Source organism: Gymnoscopelus braueri, assembly GCF_963280865.1.
Source record: "Gymnoscopelus braueri genome assembly, chromosome: 12".
Classification (NCBI taxonomy): Eukaryota; Metazoa; Chordata; class Actinopteri; order Myctophiformes; family Myctophidae; genus Gymnoscopelus; species Gymnoscopelus braueri.
The window spans coordinates 39,587,333-39,610,593 of record NC_137614.1 but is presented as its reverse complement, the minus strand read 5'-3'; the positions used below and the strand labels follow the sequence as shown (position 1 = coordinate 39,610,593).

General features: G+C 44.7%; 1 protein-coding gene across 3 annotated transcripts; it reads right to left on the bottom strand.

Moving 5' to 3' along the window:
* On the bottom strand, window positions 1-23,094 carry brpf1 (bromodomain and PHD finger containing, 1). 3 transcript variants are annotated; one of them, XM_080444948.1, is made up of 16 exons: window positions 22,680-23,093; window positions 20,634-21,418; window positions 19,508-19,697; window positions 18,789-19,076; window positions 16,679-17,196; window positions 14,448-14,697; window positions 13,679-13,822; window positions 13,300-13,428; window positions 10,899-11,346; window positions 10,163-10,471; window positions 6,513-6,791; window positions 5,875-6,022; window positions 5,636-5,766; window positions 5,288-5,403; window positions 3,422-3,576; window positions 1-1,574 (listed from the first exon to the last, which is right to left on the bottom strand). In XM_080444948.1, the coding sequence occupies exons 2-16, from the start codon at window positions 21,371-21,373 to the stop codon at window positions 1,391-1,393; spliced, it is 4,029 nt and encodes a 1,342-aa protein (XP_080301074.1). In that variant the 5' UTR covers window positions 21,374-21,418; window positions 22,680-23,093; the 3' UTR covers window positions 1-1,390. The 3 variants fall into 3 exon arrangements, with proteins under 3 accessions (XP_080301074.1, XP_080301075.1, XP_080301076.1); XM_080444949.1 differs by having other exon boundaries at window positions 13,679-13,813; window positions 22,680-23,092; XM_080444950.1 differs by lacking the exons at window positions 1-1,574; window positions 5,288-5,403 and having other exon boundaries at window positions 3,445-3,576; window positions 22,680-23,094.
* Between the last annotated feature and the right edge of the window lie 167 nt (window positions 23,095-23,261).

The following is a 23,261-nucleotide window of genomic DNA, read 5'->3' as shown; positions in this document are numbered from 1 at the left end:
TCAATTCTTTTTTTTTTTATTATTAAACTTCTATCTTTTGTAATCTGTATATAAAAGTTCTAAAGCCATCGGCCTGAGACTAGAACAGACAGTGAGACTATTGTGTGTTGCTCATGTCAATATTTCAACAAGTCCTCATTATTCATTCACCAGTAGCCTGCGTGGCACAGGCAGACACAAACAAGACCTTAAAAACAGGAGACGGGATAAAAACACACAGTATAGGGAAGACAAGAGGACTGCACAACGTTAAAGCCTATTTTTGTATACTTTGTCATATGGCTGCGTCGCTCGCCGAACATGAGAGATTTTCAAGAGAAAAAAACGTGCCATGCAACACGTCGCATCATGACGTGTTGTGAGCTTGTAGAACGACTATTTTCGCCCCACGACACCATTGTACGACCAAGTATAGGCTTTAACTGAGAGAAGAAGGGGAGTGGTGAGTGAGGGATGGTCCTCGAAGGGGGTGGAATTACAACAGAATGCTGGTTCGCTTACGGATGTGTCCAGTCCGAGCCTGTCGTCCTGTCGTGACAAGTGACCAGACTACACATGATTCAGCAATGTCAAGGGATTAAAAAGGCCGATGAGGCAACGACATGACGGCATGTGGAACCACACCCATGTGTCCATTTGAATGTACAGTATAGGCATTTCCCCGAATGTGTGTGTGTGTGGTGTGTGTGTGTGTGCGCAAGTGCGTGTACGAGTGCTGAGGAGAGACAGATTGCATGTATGCATCATAGTGGCGGAAGGAAGTATGCTTCTCTTGTCTGCACACCATCATCTTCTATTCATAAACACTCATATCAAATCACTTACAAGAAATATTTTAAATCATGACTCATGATTCTGGGCATAGTATCATTTTTTTCCAATATCATTATTAATACCCTTTTTCTTCAATTCTCTTAAATACAATATTTTACATGTCAGATTAACAGATTAAATACGGCTTCATGTTGCAAAGGTTTGTGTGTTTGTGTGTTGTCTCGTGGGGTAGGCTGGGGAGGTATGTACACTGTAAAAGTGTAAATAACGCCCTTTCGGGTCCATTCGTACACTCTCAGAGTTAAATTAGCACTCAGGACTTTACTGTGTACGGGATGTGCTTTCCACTGGGGTGCTAGTGGCACTACTTCCTGTGTTCTGGGGTGTAATGGCTGATTTATACTGCGTCGTACGACAAGTCGTGCACCGACAATAGCCGATCTACAAAGCTCACAATGCGTCGCATCCGTGAGGCAGGCATTGTGAACTTGCAGATCGGCTATTTTCGAGGCACGATTCTGTTGTACGACGAAGTATGAATCGGGCTAAAGGCTGAGTTTCCCCACACAGACCACTGCAATACCTATAAAAGGCATGCATTTCTGTGTGCGCTTGTTCAGTCACTATCACTGGTATCACTGCTGGGGTCTCCCTGGACCTTGTTGCGGTGCTGCATGGCTCGGTGGTACGCCACCTGCACTGACTTCCGGATGTTGGATTTCCGTCCCTCCAGCATCTTCTCTTTGTCCAGCTCCTGGTCCATGCCCAGAGGCACCAGCTTGGAGCGCGGCAGCCACTGCCTGCGCACGCACACACACACACACACACACACACACACACACACACGCACAACAAGGCTTTAGAAGAAAAATTAACAGTAAACTATTGTGTACGTAAAACTAACTGAAACCAACTCTAATCATAGAGAAAATGTCCTTAGTTTTAGTCTTTGTAAATATTTCATACATAAGACAAATATTTTCAAACATTACCAAAGATCTTTAAAAGAAGATTGTGAAAATAGAAGATCTACAAGCCCACAACACAATGCATGCATTGTGGGCTTGTAGGTCGGCTATTTTAAAACTACAATTCAAAACTATAATAATCTTGACACACATATGCACGCACGCGCACATCAGTAGGACATGTTGGTGGAATTATGTTGTGCACCACCGCGATCTGAAATGCAGCACGTTTTTCCCCCACCTCTATCCTCTCAAACCACGGCTGGCCTATTTCTGCTAAAGTGCAATACAAGTTTTCTGCCTTCGTGCACTTCAGCAGATAACACAGGATCTTTTGATTGTATCACGCTACATTACGAGCATATGCCGCATGCTAAGCACTTCCATGCAATGATGGTGTAGATAGAGGCAAGACACTGAGGCCTCAAGTTTGAGGAAGTGTGTTAGAACAAAAGTTTATCGGCAGCACAATCGATGGGTTCGCAGGTTTGACACACAGCAGTGGTAAAGCAGTGGTAAAAAGGCGTGTCGGATGAAAAGTGAGATGGCACCACTGCCATTTCCAGTTCACAAGAAAGAGTTCAGCTTTAGTTCTGGTACTTTATTCCTAATAATGTGCGTTGCTACCCGTTTAAAGGGGTATTTCACTTTGAAGCACTTCGGTGGTCATTTTAACGTCTACGCTGTCTTTTGTGTTTACTTTATTCTGTTCTGCTTGCATACCATTTAACACATTGACTGCCAGAGTTTATTCATAATGTACTCACCCCTGTGCCAGCGATTTGCGTGTTTTTTTATTTATTTATTTTGAAATTTTTCATTCAAATAAATTGTCTGGCTGCGGGTTTAAACACATACGACAGATCTACCAGCAGAGAGCAGCAAATAGACACCTTGATCACTCACTGACTCGCTCGACCCCCCCCAAACAGGCTCAAACAGTCAATACGTCATAACCGGATGTGACGTTTTCGACAATCGCTGATCGGGCTTAAGTACGATGTGATACACGACGACGATGACTGTTCGTCACCCGGACTAAAGAAAATAGAACTGGAGCTCTCCGTTAATTTTTTATACCGTGAGAAAAAACGTGTTTTTCCCTATTCTGGCCGAAAATGACCGGGAATTTTTTTTTTTTACCGGAAACGGAATCTGCGTCATGAATCCGGATCCCGGTGAGTGTGAAGTAAGTGGAAAACGAAACTGATGATGAAAAATAAACAGAACAGCGCAATCACAGATTAAACAATGAAAATTCCAAAGAACGCATATATGCGATCTTTTGAATTGCGGCACGCAAGCGATGGATTTGAAAGAACGCATCAATTCGTTCTTGGCAATCAATGTGTTAACAAACCTGCCATCTAACATCACACCTTTATTTAAGTCCTTTATTGTCAAATACACATATAATACTGAAGGTATTGACAGATCTCCTCACGTCCGTTTTTCTTATCTTGTGATGTGCAGTCAGGGGTATCTGGGATGCACACACGGATGTCACAAACTTAACGTCATGCTCACCTTAGCAACTAGTACGCGGAAAATACAAATTTTCCATAAGGGTGAAAAAGAGATAGAGACAGAGGACGGCAAAATAAACATTCAGAGCAGAGTGATGAGCAAAGAATGAGTGGCATGCACGGGAGAAAAGAAAAGCGAAGACACACACTGACCAGGTTCTCTTGTTATCGAAGAACAGGACCAGAAAGAGGTGCTCCCTGGCCTCATCAGTCATCTGCTCCCCCAACTTCAGCACATCCAACGGGGGCACCGGGATAGGCACACCCCGGTGGAACACCCCCTCCCTGGGCATCTTGGGGTCAATGATCTACAAGGGTAAGGAGGGCAGCATTGTAAGGGCACTTGTCTTACAACGACTTAGTTTATTTGGAAAAAGATACAAGATATTGCCTGATGGCAAGTCATATCATATAATGTGCATATTTTGTTGTGAGACAGTGTCGTGCAAAAGTACAACAATAGCCGGGCTTCAAGCTCCCAACGTGTTGCAATGCAACGCATTGTGAGCTTGCAGAACTTTTTTTTATTTTAATATTGTATATGTTTGCCTACGTGCCCAAAACAGGGGCGCCAGGTTGAAAGTGGTTAAGTTTGTGTGTGGGTTTTATAAATATTTAACCAATGAAAAGTATTAACAAGAGCTTGTGACTAAATAATAACTTATTTTTGGAGACCCTGTACAAGGTACAGTACGACAGTGACAATATAATAAGTAAGTAGCCTTCGGAACCAACGGATGTGTCCTGACCATGTGGCCATAGGTCAGGAGCCTATCTCCTGTTGATGAAGACGGGTCCCAACAAAAGGGTGAACTTCAAGAACACTTGAGCAAGGACTCACTTTAAAAAAGCCTTTAATTAGACGACAAGCTTTGCATATCAAAAACAATAAAATGCCAAAGACGCCGACCAGTTTCGACAACATGTCTTCCTCAGGGCGTGGCTCTTAGCCATCTATCTCCTGTTACCTTAGCGTGAGGCAGCATGATGTACAAGCACACCCCCTGGACATGACTCTAAATATGAAGTAATGAGGGCCCCACTGTACCGTTTGATGGCGTAGGCTATACATATGAAGCATCGAGTGTCTCACTATACCGTGAACAATCCTGAAATATAATTATGAAGTGTGTTGGGAGCAATGTGAGCTAGAGAAGCTACTGTGTGGTCTATCCACTATGCTAATTGAACATCCAATTTCCTTCACTCTTAGTACAACTTCTGACCATCAAAACAGCTGTCTTTCCAGGAACGAGAGCAAAGCAACATGCAGATCTTGACCAATAAACATGTTCTGGGGGAGGAACATGGCCTCAAAACCTCGCTCAAATAGAGAAACAGCAAGCAAATATTTGAGGGGTGGACGACACTGCTGCACAACGCGCTGTCACTCGCGGTACATCAAGACAAAGTCTTTTAATGACTCGCTCGCGTCGCTGGCAGTGCGGACGGACATAGATCTGCACTACCTTCAGAACTACGTATGTCCTGGGTGTGGTCAGCCACTGTTGTGGTCCAGGGACAAAGGGTAATTATTTCTTAACGTGGCTTTGATTATTTGTTGACTATTGCATCTTATTGCATTCATAATTTCAACTGCACCAACCCAAATGGAATGAGCAACCTACTGTAACACACATGCGCACATTCATGCGCACTCAAACATGCTGGGGCTGTTCTATTCTGTTCACTTGTGGCTACTCTCTCTTCATTCCACCTGCACTACGTGGCATCATAGTACAGAAAAGGGCAGAACATCTGCACGTCATTTGCCTCATCCGTATTTGAGCCATTTCAAATGCATCCGTCCCAAGCTAAATATGTGCAAAGGAAGACGGGACGCAGGACTGCTAATATGACAGGGGGGGGGGGGGGGCAGCGTGTGAATTGATATTCCCCTAGCTGCGATGGGAGGGGGTTGATCTGGGGTAGCAATGCTCCACATATATTTTTAGTTGTGGAGTAAATGCTTTGAATGCTCCATTGATCAGGCACCAGTGTGCTGTGTGAGTGTCTCACCAGAGCAGGATAGGAGGGGTAGCCTCTGCACTTGGCCCACACCAGGTCCAGGGCATCCAGAGATGAGTAATCATCAGAGGTCATCCAGCATCCGGACCTGGACCGGCCACGCACCACTGACATCAGCACAGCCACAGGAACACAGTCATGTCAGCATTACACAATATATCGCCTCAACAAGATGATGCCAGACATAAGTGTTCATCACCCCAAGAGGAAGGACACGACGATGGTGTAAATAGATGAATTGTTTGGAGTATGTGTGTGTGTGTGTGTGTGTGTGTGTGTGTGTGTGTGTGTGTGTGTGTGTGTGTGTGTGTGTGTGTGTGCATCTGAGAGTGTTCTTACAGTGCGAGCTGCGGGAGCCTCCGACAGAGTAGGAGTCGTTTTCGGTGCCCGACGTCTCCTCACTGCTGTCCTCCTGGAAGGCAGAGCGAGAAAAGGAAGCCTTGCCTCGGCCCTGCTTGGATGGAGTAGTGCTGAGGAGAGAGACAGAGTGAGGGGTGAGGTTAGGCAAGCAGCAATGAGAAAGAAAACGTGTCAATGAACCGTTGAGCACAACGTATTTGGTATATCTATCTGTATACCTGGTCCTGTCCGAGGCTGCGCTGCTACTGCTGCTGGTCGTGGACTCGGAGTCGGAGCTGGAGCGAGGGAGACTCCGCTCGTTTCTGTACACGCGGAAGCTCTCTGTTACCGGCTGGCTCCCTCCATCAAAACCGTTACTGGGCAAAACTGTGACAGGACAGATAGAAAATCATAAACTGTTGTCACCAAGTCCCCAGGACCGCAGAGGATTATTGAAGCCATAGAAGCCTGGTGGCCAGATCTGGTATTGCAAGGTATGGCTCCAACGTTGGAGCCAATCCCAGAAGAGTATACTTCCGGGTGCTTCATGCGCTGGTGAGCGGGACCGTCCGTTCTCTAGATATGTTATAACTCTATGGTTGTCACCCATTACTTGATAAATAGTTCATACCACAACCGTTGTATAAAAGCATTATTACATACAATAGCCATAGCTGAATGTGCAGAGAGAGGTCGCCTGGGAAACAGAAGGTCCCAGGTTCAAATATCGGCCCCGGCAAGGTGTCCCTGACACTTAACCTCTAACTGCTCCCCCCCCCCCACCCTGTGCTCAAGTCTGACCACTTGGGCAGCAATCAGCTGGGTGACACCTGAATTATTATTATTATTATTATTAAGGTGATCTGATCTTCTGTACCCAGTAGGAGGTCGTCGTTGTCACTGTCGCTCTCAGAGCTGGAGGTGCTGTGGGGGCTGCGAGGCCTCTTCCTCTGCCTGGGAGGGGACAACAGGGGCAGCTGTGGGGGGCCTATGGGACTGGGACTCACGCCCGTCCCCACGTGGGCCAGGTCCCGGTTCTTGGGGGGGCGCCCAGGCCGCTTGGGTGGTCCGGCCGTTTTAGGGTTTTTCTTGGAGAAGAGGACAGAGGTCCGACGCCCCACCTCCGGTGCCAACGCCGAAGACGACGTGCTCAGATCTGTGGTGAGAGATGGTGGAGCGACATTGTAAGAGCATCACAGTAACATCATAGGTTTCCTAACATAAACAGATACAAGTGGTGTAGTGGTGTCTGGAGAGGTGGGTATAGTCGAGAGCCTGAATTATACTTTACAATTTTACCATTTAGGCATTTAGCAGACGCTCTTAACCAGAGCTAACCAGAGGTAAACACATACATGTACTTCAAATGCAGAGAGACAGTGTAGTTAGTGCCTCAGTAAACTAGGAGCACAAGTAAACCAAGAACCTAGCATCAGTCTAAACAATTAATAGCAAAATAATAATCTATACATTGAAACTATAGTATAACTGGTAAACAATGAACCTAGCATCTGTCTAAATAACCTGCCATCACATTTTTTACATTGTGCTCAAGAAAATAAAAAAGACAAGCCTAAGTAACAACTAAGTACTTAGTTGCACATTGGTATCGTTCAACAAAAAATTGATCTATAAGATCATAACACGTTAAGTTGTGAACCAAATCAGGCAGAATTTTACCAAAAACTGTCAAAGTGCTCATGTGCTGTAAAGGAACAGTGCTGTATGTTAAATAATGATTCTCAGAAGAAAAAGTGGCACGTGCTCTGAATTATTAGAATTCTTAAATAAATGTTTTTTTTAAGCCAACTTAAAGTGATTCTTTACTCAAGAATTTAAATTGACAAGCGTTTTGGTAAAACCAGATGACTGCAGCTGCGGCTAATGTTTGTTTGATAATGGATCCACCTCACGTCCTAGCACTCCTTTATTTCCTTCCTTGTATTGCTACTTGTTGCCTATTTCAATAGAGGCTAATTGTACTATGCAGATGTATGTTGGTTACTTGTCCACATATACTATGTCTGTATTATTTAGATAGACATATATACTTTGAGGGTCCACAAATGACTTGCTGGTATTCTTTGCCTTTCCTTGTTCATTCACCTCAAATACAATGCACTAGTTTTTGGCTTTTCTGGACACAAACCTAACCAAATCATGGGGAGAAGAAATTAAAGGGAGATGCAATTTAATACCTAATTCACAGCCATATTGACAAAAAATATGAAGGAAAATCCATATGAATATGAATAAGTCATCTATAATTTACATCAATCTCTTGGCACAGCGCTGACAGATGTCTTTCATCTGGAGGTTACGAAACAGTTCCTTCCCTAAAAGACTTCTGCTGAAATATCCAAGAACAGTGTTTCCCAAACATAAGGTCCATTTTGGGTCACAGACCTGTATTTAACTCATCCACGCCTTTATTTCCTCCAGGCTGGATTACTACAATGCACTACTATTTTGATGGGGAAACTATATGACCTGGGTGTTAACACCAATATCATCAGATGGGTGGAGTCCTTCCTGACTGATCGGGTACAACATGTCAGGGTGAATAAAGCAATATCTCTCCCTATTACAACCAACACGGGGGCTCCGCAAGGGAGCGTGATCTCACCGGTATTGTTCACTCTGTACACAAGCGACTGTAGGAGTGACTCAGATAACACCTGTATTGTTAAATTTGCCGACGACACAGCTATTGTTGGTCTGATTGAGAATGATGAGATAAGCTACCGAAGAACAGTGGATGAGTTTGCTGGTTGGTGCAAGAGTAACTTCCTTCAGTTGAATATTAAGAAAACTAAGGAGGTTATATTTGATTTTAGGACTAGTGCTCATGATGCACACCAGCAAATAGTTATTGATGGGGATGGGGTGGCAACTGTTGAGGAATACAAGTATTTGGGTACAACAATTGATTCCAAGCTGACATGGAATTCCAACACTGATGCCATCTATAAGAAAGGTCAGCAGAGGCTGCATTTTATGCGCAGACTGAGACAGTATGACGTGGAAAAAAGTGTAATGGTACTCTTCCATCGATCCTTTGTGGAGAGTGCACTGACTTTCTGTTTTGTTTCCTGGTATGGCTCATTATCATTGGTTAATAAGAACAAACTCCATAAAGTCATCAATGTATCCAGCAAGATAGCTGGGGTACGACATGAGAGCATGGCAGCAATGTATGAGACCCGGGTGCTTAGGAAGGGGAGAGCTATTGCTAGGGATAGAACGCACCCGTTATACAGTCAATACCACCTTTTACCATCAGGACGACGGTACACAGTGCCAATGTTGCAGGCTAGGGCTTCAAGATCATTTGTCCCTACAAGTATAGGACTCCTGAACAAACAGGCCCCATCTCAGTTCTGTGCATAAAATGTAATGTGATGCCTCTTGAATCATGACTGGTGGCCTTGTCTAGTTGTATGTATTTTGTATTTATGTTATGTGTTTGTGATTTTTTTGTATCCTGATGGCTGCTTGGCACAAAATAAATTTCCGCAAGGACAAATAAAGTATCTATCCATCTACTCATCGGGATCCCTAGCAAGAGCCTCCAAAGGCTCCAATACATCCAAAACAGCGCTGCTAGGGTCCTGATGAGAGTGCGAAAATATGATCATATCACACCCATCCTCCGCTCACTTCACTGGCTCCCCATCTCCTTCAGGACCGAATATAAGATTTCCCTTCTCACCCATCAGTGCATTTACGGAAACGCCCCCCCCCCCCCCTACCTCAAAGAACTCCTCACCCTAAAACCCGCCACCCGAAGCCTCCGCTCCAACAACACCAACCTTCTCGTTGTCCCTGACACCAACCTCTGCACCATGGGCGACCGGGCCTTCTGTTACACAGCCCCATGTCTGTGGAATGCCCTCCCTGACCACCTGAGGGCACCACAATCCGCTGATGCTTTTAAAAACCTACCTTTTAAAAAAAGCATTTTTCTAATTTTCGTGGACTTCTGTGTTTTTCGTACTGAGTTTTAATTTCTAATTTTGGCCCTTTAGTTTAGCCTAGTTGGGTCTCTTGTACTTGTTTTGCTGCCTATGCTGTTTTTATGCCTTGCTTTTAATCTGTAGCACTCTGAGATTCGTGAGAATGTAAAGTGCGTTATAAATAAAATGTATTATTGTGGGATCACTTTAGCGATCACACTAATGTTATCTTCACTAGTTATTATTATTATTATTATTATTCCGCCCGTTTTTGGATTGGTCAAGCTTCACGTGACATCACAATATGTAATATAAATAGGTAAGACAGAATTAATCAGGAACAGAACTTTCTAGTGTGATACTATCAACATTCATCCTTAGCGATCCCACACTGTTTCTTCAGGAACAGTACTTTCTAGTTATTATTATTTTATGGGTTGCAAAGTTCACACTGGTCTACAAGCTCGAGATGCTTGAGCTTGTACGACAAAGTATAAGTCAGTGGTTAGTGTATCATGTATCACTATCAAATATAACAAATTCCTCAGAAATACCCCAAGCCAAGACTGACCTTTGCCCCCGATCTCCTGGCTGCTGCTCTCTCCTCCCTCATCATGGCGTCCGGTAGAGGAGGGGTGATGGGGGAGGGCCGGACCACGCTCCCCTCCTCCCACAGAGTCCCTGCCCCCCAAACCGCCACCTCCCTCCCGCTGGTGAGCCAGCTTCCTCTTGATTACCGTCATCTCCTTCCTCAGGGCTTTGAGCCGGCGGGACTGACCGATGCTGTGCTTCCCCGAGCTGACCTCATCAAAGCGCGCCTGCAGGTACCTCAGCTGCTCCTCCAACGGCAGCCGCCTCCGGTTCTCTGGCAATAGTAGGTCTACAACAGGCAGAGAGAGTGTTAAAGGGTGATGGAAACTGGTTTCAAATCATGTTGATCTCGGGATCCTCATGGGAAAGGTGTGGATGACAGACTTCATGTGGCCAGTCTGTGATGTCAGTCGTCTATGACGTTATCGGCATATTACTTATTTGTGGAGATGCCTATAATTATTGTCAAGTATTATTTTCTGCTATCACACACAGCTAGAGAGTCATTTACACCAAATTTCTTTGCTGAAAATAGCCGATCTACAAGCTCACAACACATCACAATGCGAAGCGTTAACTTGTGAGCCTTTTTTTTGCCGAATGGTACACATGTAAAATGAATGTCAAAGAGATGGGGTAAGCAAATAATAGTGATGTGTTAAAAAAAAAAAACTGGCAGCTGAGGGGTGGACGAGACAGAAGCATGGAACACTGACCGTCCTCATTGGAAGATAGAGGCCGGTCTCTGTCTCTGTCTCTGTCCCTCTCTCTTTCTCTTTCTCTTTCTCGCTCTCTCTCCCGCTCTCTCTCCCGTTCCCGTTCCCTCTCGCGCTCCCTCTCCCTCTCCCTCTCTCGGTCCCTCTCTCGGTCGTGCTGGCTGTCTGGGCTGGGCTCCCGGTGGAGGTGCATGCCCGTCTCGTAGTTGAAGCCTATGCGCTCGGCCTGCCGGCGGGCCGTCTTGATGACCACGCCTCCCATCTCTCGGAGGCGCAGGGCGGCCCGGTAAAACACTGTGTCCTTGGCGTTGTACTTGAGGCAATTGTTGACGATGAGGCCAAAGTCGCCCTCGAAGGCATCGAAGGTGAGGTAGCGATGAGACTCCAGCAGATTCCACATGGTCTGGAAGTCCATGGGGGTGTCGATATGGTCCAGGTAGTCTGGCACCTGGCACAAGGACAGGGGAAGGCACAGAAACAGAGAGAGGATACCTCATAAATGATTGCATTACAAAGCGAGATAGTATTTCCCATTACATATGGACTCTCATCGGCGTTTCTGGATAACTTTGTGTAAGACTAAACCAGAGAATAGTCCTGGAGCACAGAGGATTCTTTTATTTTATATTGAATATGCAAATAAAAAGACAAACAACAGCTCAGCAGCACTGGGCTATTAATGAGCACAACCCAAGGTTTTAATTTAAAAACAATTTGATATTAAGAAAACTAGAAGGTAAGATTTAAATGTTTACAAAACCTGAGTGCCTTATTATTATAACAATAAAAAAGGTTGATATCAAAGAGGCGTAACCTACTTACTGTATGTCATACATGCTCATACCAATTGTTAATAAAATCCTTTAATATAAAGTCATCAGGCAAATCATAGGCCCTTGAAAGTACAAATATTTGTATCCTACTTAAATGAGAGACCACTTCTGAATGAAGGCTGGCTATTCCACCATGTCATGCATTTCAAAAATAAATGGCATGAAACAGAACATCGCAAACAAAAACAGGTGAAAATAGAAAAATAGGCACCTACAGTTAACTCAGCTGGTGCATGGGGAACCCCACCAGTGCATATAGGACATCTCACTTTGTCTCAGTTGCTTTTGGGACATTGCCTTGAACCGAGAGCCTAATTTGACACCTCTTGCTAGCTAACCAGGTCAATGTACACGTGCATCAAATGTTCTAACATGCAAAAACAGTGCCCACAGTATACATCTACGTAACTAAGCCAGACTGCATATGTGCATCAACTTAGTAAGTGCCATTTATTGACTGCAGATATTTTTGTCTCCGCCAGGTCGAAGGCGTGGCCAAGACTATGTTTTTGCCCCTGTCCGTGTGTCTGTCCGTCCATCTGTGTACAGCGAATCTCCGGCACCGTTGGACCGATCGGCGTGAGACTGTGCACGCACACACCCTGGAGGCCAGAGCAGAACCTCTGCCCCAAATATTTCACATCGGCCTGTTACAGCGCCACCACGAGGCAGATTTTTGCAAAACAAATAATTTATATTATTTCATATTTTATGAATGCACATATTGGCTACAGTATATGTTGTCTTAAAATGTATTAAGGTTAAAGGTTCTGGAGGTATGGAGGGCAGTGATTCAGTATGGAGGTATGGAGGGCAGCGAGTCCCGAGTTGGTGTTGGCTAGTCCGCACTCTCGCATTGCATCGCAAAGGTTCTGGGTTTGATACTGGGCACCACCAACTCAGTGTATCAGAAGCACGGCTTGGGTAACTAAGTAAGTGCAGTGGTGCGGTGGCGTTCTACCTCAGCATTCCATCTCCCAGGGGTCTAGCGCCTTGTAAAGGGGATAGTCCCCCTCGTTGCCCTGCCGATACCGACAATAAGCCACTTCAACCTATTTACTTAACATGGGTTTCTCTTGCAAGACTGCTAAGGTGCACTTCATGGATCAAACCCCTCTAGTTGGGTTATTTGTTTACATAGTTAAAGTGCTTTGAGCAGGAAACAGGCTTACAATTTCTGACAATCACATCACTAGGCAAGTATTCTTTATGCTGTAAAGACATGAATGAAAGTCAGAAAAATGTAAGCACCAATTTCTTTATATCTTTATTTTTAATTCAGAGAAGCCAATTCTTTTTAGCCCCCTTTTCTCCCAATTTAGTCGTTATGCCAATTAACCCTCCCCACACCTTTCTGTGTTGCCTATGCTATTACTGGATCACCTGCCAGTGAGGAGCCCCAACTGGAATACATATATCATGTTTGGTGCAGTAAAGGGAAGCTGCCTAATCGTCTAGTTGGTGAGACAACAGGACTTTCTCCATTCTTTCATCTGGACGTACCAGAGGTATGGCGCAGCGGTAAAAGGTGAAAAGCAGTGTGTCATGCTGACAAACTTGTTCCTTACCTCTGCCAGGGGAACAGGCTCTGTGAAAAAGTTGCTGGTGTCTCTCTCCTGTAACTGCTCCAGTGTACTCCTCAACAGCACCAGGAAGGGAGTCAGCTGCATCTCTAGCGCCATCTGCTGCACTTTGATCTGAACAAACAGCAGACAGACACAAGTTATGACAATGCTTGGGAAAATCAAGCATGTTTTCATTGCCGACCAGTACTCGAACAATTGGGCATCCTGAGCCCTTTCAAGCTAAAGGATAATTAACGTAGAGACCGAATCAATCTGCAATCGGGCTTAAATCAGAGTAAGTGATAAACAAGGTTATGGGAAACATTGAACATGGCACTGTTAGAAGCAGGGGTTTAACTCGTATTGACTCCATGGGTCTCACCGTCTCTCTCTTGAGTTTCTCCCTCTTGCGGATGAGCTCCACCAGTAGCCTGGCTCTCTCCAGGTCATGCCTCAGTCGCTGCCAAGCCTTGAGCTGCTCCTTCAAGTCACACTGCTGCTTCTCCTCACTGTCCCTCTGAGGCACCAGTAGAGACACACGCACATAGATATATACGTCATGATGTATATTGTATGTAGAGGAGACTAAAATAAATTGCTTTACATATTAAAGGACTGTACACAAATACAGGCTGAAAAATCTACCTCGTTGAAAAATAAAAGAATTACGTAGCTTTATCGCCTCATTATATTCAAGTTCTGTGTGGAATGTACTCATAACACAACAGCAGTTTAAATTAATTCGAATTAATCGCACACAATAAACGCTCCCGGTGAATTAGGACCATAATTCTTTAATTAATCTGTAAAGCAATTAACTGTTTATTATAAACAGTTAGGCGCGTTAGAATAGAATGGAATAGAAATACTTTATTAATCCCCGAAGGGAAATTAAGAACCCCAGCCGCTCTCATCAGCAAATCACATCCAAGGTAATAAATAATAAAACATGAGATAAAATCAATTAAAACAAAATGTCAATTTGCACATCTGTAAGCCTTTAACTTAACTCTAGCAGCATATATAAGCCTACAGCCTACATCAATCCCCTCGATCAAATGCCCTCTAAACATGGTAAAGCTTAATGGCCGCAGGTAGGAATGACCTCCTGTGCCTCTCAGTGGTATAATTTGCCATAATGAGTCTCTCACTGAACGTGCTCCTTCTGTTGACCAGTTCATCGTGGAGGGGGTGGGAGACATCGTTACCGATGGTGGCTGTGGGGGGGTTTGCTGTGGTGGGATTTGGTCGATGTTACGTTGTGACTGCAGGTGGGTCTGTAGCCGCCGCAAAAGAGGGACTCCGTTGCGGCTCTGCCTCTTTAGGGTCCAGTAACTGTGCAGCCGTTGCATGAACTGACTCTTCCTGGGTACCGTCAAGTTACTGGTGATTTTACTCAGCCTGGAGATGACAGAAGATTGACATTTTTAGATCGGCACTTTGAACAGGATCTGAATGGTGTGGAATAATGTCTTCATACACTGCTAGTTAAGGAACAGCATGTAACTTTTTAAACAAATATATAGCATATTATGTCCCACAAAATTATAAAGTTGTTTAAGCAATAACAATCATCCTTCCATAAATGTATAGACTCAGGGGGTCCCTGCTAGGGGTTGACTGTATTACTATGTATAGGGGAGACAATGAGTTTCATCCTGGCTTTTGCCAAGGCAGAAATGCCAGTCAAAGCGAAGACTGGCCAATCACAGCGCGTCCTCGCCGGACATGCTTGCAAAGACTCTTGGGGGTAATGAAGTCAAAGATGTTGGCTGCCATGTTATTTGTGTCCAAAGTGGCCAATGATACCACAAACTACATAGTGCTGCTTTAAATATGGAGTAAGTGATCGGTTTTGATTAAAATAAGAATCACTGGATACTAGGAATAGGATAGGAATCACTGCAGCAGACTGTTCAGTAACAGTGGTATCCCAGTCTCTGCAGCTCTTTAGTAAACAGAAAAAAAAAACTTTCAGTCAGGATACCAAAATCATTAGAGAAAACTCCACAAAGAGGCGGTTCTTACCAGACATATTTCCCTTGTATTAGCTTCAATATATAGTGCTCCAGTTCCAAATTTGCCAGCTCGTTCTTTTTGTTTAATCACTTCCAATTGTACTTGGTTATCCTGTATGAGTTCTCTCTCCTGATTGGATAAAATTTGTATCCCAACCTGAAAAGGTCATTTCTGTTTACTCAAGAGCTGGAGGGACGGGTAGACCCGCTGCTGAACAAACACTCTAGCAAATAATTACTATCATAATAAAGAGATTTTACATTTATTTGAACAAAAACATATCACTTACACGCCCTTTAAAGCCTTACTGTCTTTATTATCACGTGCGTGTACTAGGCTGTGTAAGAAGTTTGTCTTTGACAAACTGACATGGGGATGTTGTTCACCCTCGGCCTTATGATGTGATGTTCTTACAATCTGATTATAGAATCATAACGCCATACCATGCAGGCCTGGTATTTATTGTTTTGAGTACAGCTTTGCTCTATGACACAAGCTCCCCTCTTATCTATGTTTATAACTATGCTCCGATACTTGCTTTTGCCAGAGAACTACTTGACCACTGAGCTTTGTGTTTAATGTACTTCTCCCGTGAGCTCATGCAATAAACTTCTATCTTAGAAGTACAAAGCGTCTCCGACTCTGTTTGCCTCAACATTTTGATTGATCCAGAATTCCTCGACAAAGGACAGAACTAAAACTGTCCACTGCCCTGGAGACATTAAGAGGAAACTTCGCCAGGGGCTAAGTGAATGGTTATGGTGAATGGTTAGTGTGTTGACGTCTCCAGTTGATTCCCACCAGACCCCCTATTATCTACGCTCAGCTTCCTGTCTCTCTACACTCTCTAAATAAAACAATAAACTATATTTAACACACGCACGCACGCACACACACACACACACACACACACACACACACACACACACACACACACACACACACACACACACACACACACACACACACACACACACACACACACACACACACACACACACACACACACACACACACACACACACACACACACACACACACACACACACACACACACACACACACACACACACACACACACACACATTTTTAACCTATCGTTCTTCTGTAAGGAGGGCATACTCTATGTACATCTGGCTTTAAAACGTCCCATTGCGCTCTGTGTCTTGGGCTTGCTCTGAAGGCTCTGGAACAACAACCAGCCTATGTAAAACATGCCAATCAGGTACATTTTACATGGGCTGAATCCTGAATCCTATCACTCACAATCGAATGAGAGGCTTCCGTTTACAGTACATGCCGATAGAATCAATGCCATGTTCCTATGCATAAAGTGCATACAGTGCATGTAGTGTATGAGTACCTGTGGGGAGGTATGCAGGGTACAGACACCACCGGAGCAGCAGCCCTCTTTTCAGCCAAGATCTTCCGGGCTCGCTTCATTTTCAGCCTGGATTTGGCCTTCGCTCTCTTGGCCCGCTCGGAGCTCCACCCCTTGGAGTCATCGTCGTGGCCGATGCTGGGCTCGTCGTCCTCCTCCAGCTCGCCGTCGCTGTGGGAGGAACCCATGCTTCCCCCTCCCACCCCTGCCAGAGGCCGAGCCGAGCCCGGCGGGGTGTGGATGTCGCAGTAGGCCGTCTTGCGGACGCTGAACGAGGTGCCGTTGGCTCCGGTCTCCCTGACTGGTTCCATCTTCATGTAGAGCCCCGCTTGCTGGGCGCACGTGACGTGGAAGGCGGTGTAACAGTTGGCCTTGTGACACTGGATGCAGGCGCCCGAGCCCCGCTGCTTGCAGATGTAACAGGTGAGCTTCCAGCGTGCGGGAGGGATGTGTTCGATGCTGTCGATGGGTTCTAGGAAGACGGTGTTGGCGAAACAGACCTGACGTAGGGAGAAGAAATAATCCAGTCCAGTACAATAAGTTAAACCATTAGAGCCTGACGATGCCTGAATTTTAGGTCCCGTGCCGATTCAGATTTTTGAGAGTCCTAGACCACAGATTACCGATGTTTTGACTGAAAATTTGTTTTTGTTTTTAAAAAGGAAGAAAAGTAAAATCTTGAAATCTCAAGTGTTTGACCCAGAATAAGGATTAAGTAAACATGTTGTTAATAAAATGTCTGCATTTGTATTGTTCTAAGACCTACCCTACATACTGGTAAATCCGTCCGCAATTTAGAGGGAGACTGAAGAAGGAAAGGACATGAAAAATAGCAGTGAAACTAAAGCTAGCCCCTGTTACTCTCAATGCGCATATCTGCAACATTTTAATTTATTCACCTTGTGGCATTTTGGTCACATGTATCGCATCGGGAAACGTATCGTATAGTGTGTTACCTGCCAATACCCATGGAGTATGCATTGAGTTAACCAGCTCACTGGCCTTGTGGTTAGAGTGTCCGGCGCCCTGACACTGGGAGGTCAGGGATTCGATTCACAGAGGCCGGCTCAAACCAAAGGCTTACTGCACGTGGTACAGTAAGACATTAATGCTAAAAGGATAACACAAAATTGTCCTGGGGACTTGTTTCCATTGTGGTCCTATGTATTCAATTCATCAACATACTGAATAGCATAAAAATAATGTACACAATAATACATCAATACATACAAACACTATATGTACAAAAGAGATGGGAACATTTACCGGTACCTCCCCGTCCCCTTGTGGTCTACGTTTCAGGCCAATTGTGAAAGAAACCAGTGTTACACATCCTTTAATGCAGGGGTCTTCAACCTTTTCAGGCCAGGGACCCCCAAACTGATGGGGAGATGGAGCAGGGACCCCCTACCTCGTAGGGTAGGGGGGGCTACCACATATATTGTATATTTATGTATACAATTGTGTTTTATATTGCCTGCTCCTATACGCACCTGCCCCAGTAGGTGTGCAAAATAAAAATTCTCTACAAAATATGTATAAACATACCATGTTATTGTGCATTGTGCCTCCATTTATCTGTTTGCTATGGATTCATGTTATGTTTAAAGACAATTTGACATTTTGGAGAAAGAAATGAAAAAAAAACATTTTTTTTTTTCAAACAAAAATATTGTTTAATCAAACAACAATTTCGCGGACCCCCTGCAGTACCTCCGTGGACCCCCTAGGGGTCGCGGACCCCCTGTTGAAGACCTCTGCTTTAATGGATAGGGCATTCCACATTTTGGTGGGCTGGTGGCAGAGTAGTAGAATGAGAAGCGTGTTCCAAATTTGGGTGGTACTACCAGATCACTGTTGCTCCCTCTGGTGACTATAAAAATGGGACCCAATCATGCCTCCCTGCTTGGCACTTGGCACCAAGGGTTGGATTGGGGGTAAGTCCCTGCGAGATGCTAGCGTCACGTCCAGGGGGTGTACTTCAACCTAAAGCTGCCTCACACTACAGAAACAGGAGATAGGCTCCTGCCCTATGGGCCGCATGGCTCTGCAAGGCTTGCTTACTTTATGCATCGAGTTGCTGCACACTCACCTCAGGGATCCACAGGGCACACACCACGTGTGCCCAGCGGGCGTCGTCTGTCTGTTTGAAGGCTCCTCCTTTGTTGGGGCAGAGGGCACAGTCCACAGCTCTGCTGGGAGACTGCAGGCAGCGGCGGCAGAGCCACTGGCCCTCGGGGATGTAGGGCACGCCGTAACACTCCTGGTGGACGGCCAAGTTGCACATATCACAGAACAAGATCACGTTGCTGTTCTGACACTCGCCGTCGTTGCAGATGCAGCAGACGGCATCCTCGTCTATCAGCGTGCTGGGGTCAGCCTGGCAAGAGTGCAGAAGTGAAACAAAGGGGGGGATTAGATGGTGTGCCCACCGAAGCACACTGGTGTGCCTTGAGATAAGTCGAGGTGTGCCTTGGGATTTTGTGACAACCACAGATCAGGTCAGATCAGGTCAGATCACATCGGTCGATTGATCGATAAATAAACAGACAGATAGATATTTTAACCATGTTGGGAATGTCATTATTAGGCAAAATACATTTTATCTGAAATAAAATAGTGAAATAAGCCAATCTACAAGCTTGCACAAAACGTTGTGAGCTTGTAGATTGGCTATTTTCACTATGAATACTTGCCCATTGGTGTGCCTTTTGGGCACTAATAGTTTGAAAACCACTGGCTTATATATGTTGGAAGAGGACATTTCTACTCAGTGGTCATCCAAGTTCAGTGTAAGGGTATAGCAAGCACCTTATTGTGGCTCTCAAAGTAAGACTCTTTTTCCAGCCGGTCCATGAGGTACTCAAAGACCTCCTGAGGGATGGGTGTCACACCGTCACTGCGGCGCTTGTCATTCATGATGTCGAGCCAGATGTAGTCCTCTTCGTCTATGTCATACTCCACCTCCTCATCTAGCTCCTCCACTGACTTGTCGATGTACCTGAGGTGCAATGATAAAGGGTGGAGAGAGACAAAGGTGGTGATTAAAAATAATTATCATGAGGGTAAAAGGCAACAAGGATGAGTATGACAGCTGACAATGCTTTTCAGATGAACCAAGAAGGAAGAGACACTGGAACCAAACAGTATGCAGAATATCATATCAAGGGCTGCACGATTATGGCTAAAATGATCATCCTGATTTGTTTTGCTTAAACCTGTAATCACGATTAGTAATTATTGCTAATGATGAGAATTTCTTTAAAAATATATAGTTCTTAATGCCTTTGTTGCTCATTGTGCTTTTCTGGGCCATGTTTGGTCAAATGGTATGTCTATGATTATTTTGTACCCCTGTGTGCCTGATGGATGGGGAGATGAGTTGTAATAGGTTCTGGTAATGGTGAGGAGGAAAGGGTCAACAGCTGACCAAATAAAATGAATTAATTGCCAAGTTCCGATGGTTACATAATTGCGAAACATGAAATCACATAGTTTGATTACTTTCAATTAACTGTACCGCACCACATCAAAGCACTTTCACATACAGACGCCATAAAGAGCTGGGCGCTTAACTGAATGACAGACTCCATGCCTTGAATCTCGTATCTATTATTTAGCACTAAGTGGTACTGTAATACAGTTTGCTCTGTTATAGGCCATGATCCTACCTCAAGTACACTATAACCAAAACGATCTCTTTAAAGTTATAAAAAATACTCCTGGTAGCAGCATTTACTGTCTGTGTGTTTACATTTATTACAGTACAGTCTACTGCTTGTGCAAGTTTGGACATTTTTCATTGTCTCCCTTACAGTGAGATCCTGTATGTCACTGCAGCATGTGTAACAGCTTCTTAAAAACACTTGTCACATAGCTGCTACGTATGTTACAGTACTACTGGCCAGTAAAAGAAGCTATGACTGTCAATGCTGACCTGTAATAAGATGAGGGACGTTCAGGGGCTTCAGGTCTCTCCTGATCCAGTTCCCTGAACACAGCCTCAGGAAGCTTGACCGCCGGTCCGGACGGAGCGCTGTGGTGATGGGACGAGCCCTCCTTCTTCTTCTCTTTGCTCTTGTGCTTGCCAGACTTTGGGGTAGCTTTGCCGCCATTAGCAGCAGGGGTATCTGGGCGGTCTTTGCCGTTGCCCCCAGCATCGCTGCCTCCCGCCCCGCTGTCCCCTCCGTTGCACGCCCCTGCCCCTCCGCCACCGGCGCCAGAGGACGGAGGGTCCTCCGCGTCGCTGTCTTCCTCTGACACCACGTCGATATTCTCAAAGATGCTGATTCGGTGGATGCGTCCCTGGATCTCCAGCTCGACCATGCGCTGGGCCTGGGCATAAGTCATTGTCTCCCTGCCCGGTGAGTGAGAGTTCTCTGACCGGTTCGGACTACCAGGAGTGTTCCCCCCCTGACCCGGGCCACCTCCCTTACCTCCGCCTCCGTCCCCGTCCCCTGAACCCACCAGTGACATGCGAGGGGGCCGGCCCTTCCTCTTCTTCTGGGGCATACTCTGTGCGGGAGTGGGGTTGTCATGGTCATAGTGGTGGAGGTGGTACTCAATACCACTGTAGCTCTTGTAGACCTTGCGGCAGGTCTCGACGGGGCACTCATAAGGGGGCTTGGTCGCTCGCAGATTGTGACAGAATGTCTTTACATCAAAGTCCAGCCCCATTGTGCCAAGGGCCACTGCTGGGACAGAAACTTCTCACGGTTACATCTGAAATAACAAACAGTTGCAGAGAATCAGCTTTTCTTGTGTATTCAATACACATACAATTCCATTTTTTTTTCTCCTCCTCTCATTTGTGGTTGTACCATTATAATTGTTTTGCAACCTTAGTCCATCCACATTATGCCTGCAGTTACTACCACCTGTCTTGTTGGAATCACGTGACCACGAATCGCCCTTTCCCCATGGCAACCATCATCAATGTTCTCGTTCTTAGTCAATAGCAGGCATCAGGTATACATTAATTCATTGCCACTATTGCTACTAAGTAGAGGTATTGTTCATTTAAGGTTGAAGAACGATTAGCTACACAGGCTGAATATATATGTTGCTTTTACCACTTCAGAAAACCCATGCTAATGAAGACCGTTTCTGACTAATTCAAATAATTCCATATCTGGATTAACAAACAAACAACAAACATACATACACTCAGTGGAACCTGGCGAACGTTGGCGGTTAAATGAATGCTGCACGTTCTCCAGGAAACAACAAGAAACATACCATCTTAGAGTTAGCCAACAAGCTAACTGTAGCTAACAAACAACAACAACACCCCCACACTGATCTCTCAATTGAAGATGATTGATCTGTAAGCGTTATAGCTGGCTAACGGTGTTCACGTCCTGATCGATACTTGAGTCGTTGCTAAAACTCCGATATTGTATTATAGTCCCATTCAGTTTACATTGGTTCACATTCACGCGCTAAACGTTAGCATGTTAGTATGGAACACATGAGATACAATGTATCTATCAGGGCGATATAGGCGATGTGGATACAAAATAACACATTGGTTACTTCTGAAGTATGAGTTGAGCCACAATAACAATTTCCTTACACCCAGACACACCGTAGCTACAAAATAACACTTTGACTTAGTCAATAACACTATTGCTATTGTGAGGGGTAGATTTGCACCGTTTATTTATTCCACAAACGCCAAAATCTCACATATCTATTGTATTTTCAATAAGTAATACAATATAAACAGATATATACAGATATATATCACCGTTCTGAGTGATCAAAGGAAACGCAAGGCTGTATATTTACTCTGACGAGTGATGGATGCGTTCATATAGTTTGCGTTCTAGGGTTCAGAGGTACATATTTCAGGCAGTAATCGTTCTGAAATATTCTGATCCATATGTGAATCTGCCTGGAACTTATTATATCCACATAGAGATCCGAATCATTGGATCATGCTGAGTAGAATGCGATCATTTATGTGCATGTAAATACTCACTACTCCGCGTTCCGATGAAGACTGCGTGCTGCGAAAACCGAGCCCACATACAGATGCCCCATAAACGTCTGCGGATCAGTTTCAATAAATCAAAAATGGTCCCAGGATCGACCGCACGGATCTTATACATTAAAAAAATATGTTTAAAAAACAACACGGTATCCCGGGGGCTTCATTGTGATGGGAATAATTCAGGAACTCAGACGAACAAAAGGGGCAACCATTGCTGTACGCCATATTAGGCGCGTTTAGCGTTTACACACATTCGGCTAAAAGCAGGGCCTGCTTCTTGCCTTTCAAGATTAAATTAAGACGTAATTCCGTTTTTGATTATGATTCGTTTACTGTTTGAAACCAGTTCAGTTCTAGATCTTTACATAACTATTTAATTTTAATGTCTCCGGACCGCGTCTTGCCGTTTCCTCCCCAAAAAATGACGAATCTGCGGATTCATTTCACATTATGCCATGACCCGGAAAAAATGATCGAAAATACTGCTGTAAATTATATGGAAATGCTTTTCATTATATATAAATATTGGTTTCGATTAATGTACACCTTTCTACGATTCCACCATAGCCG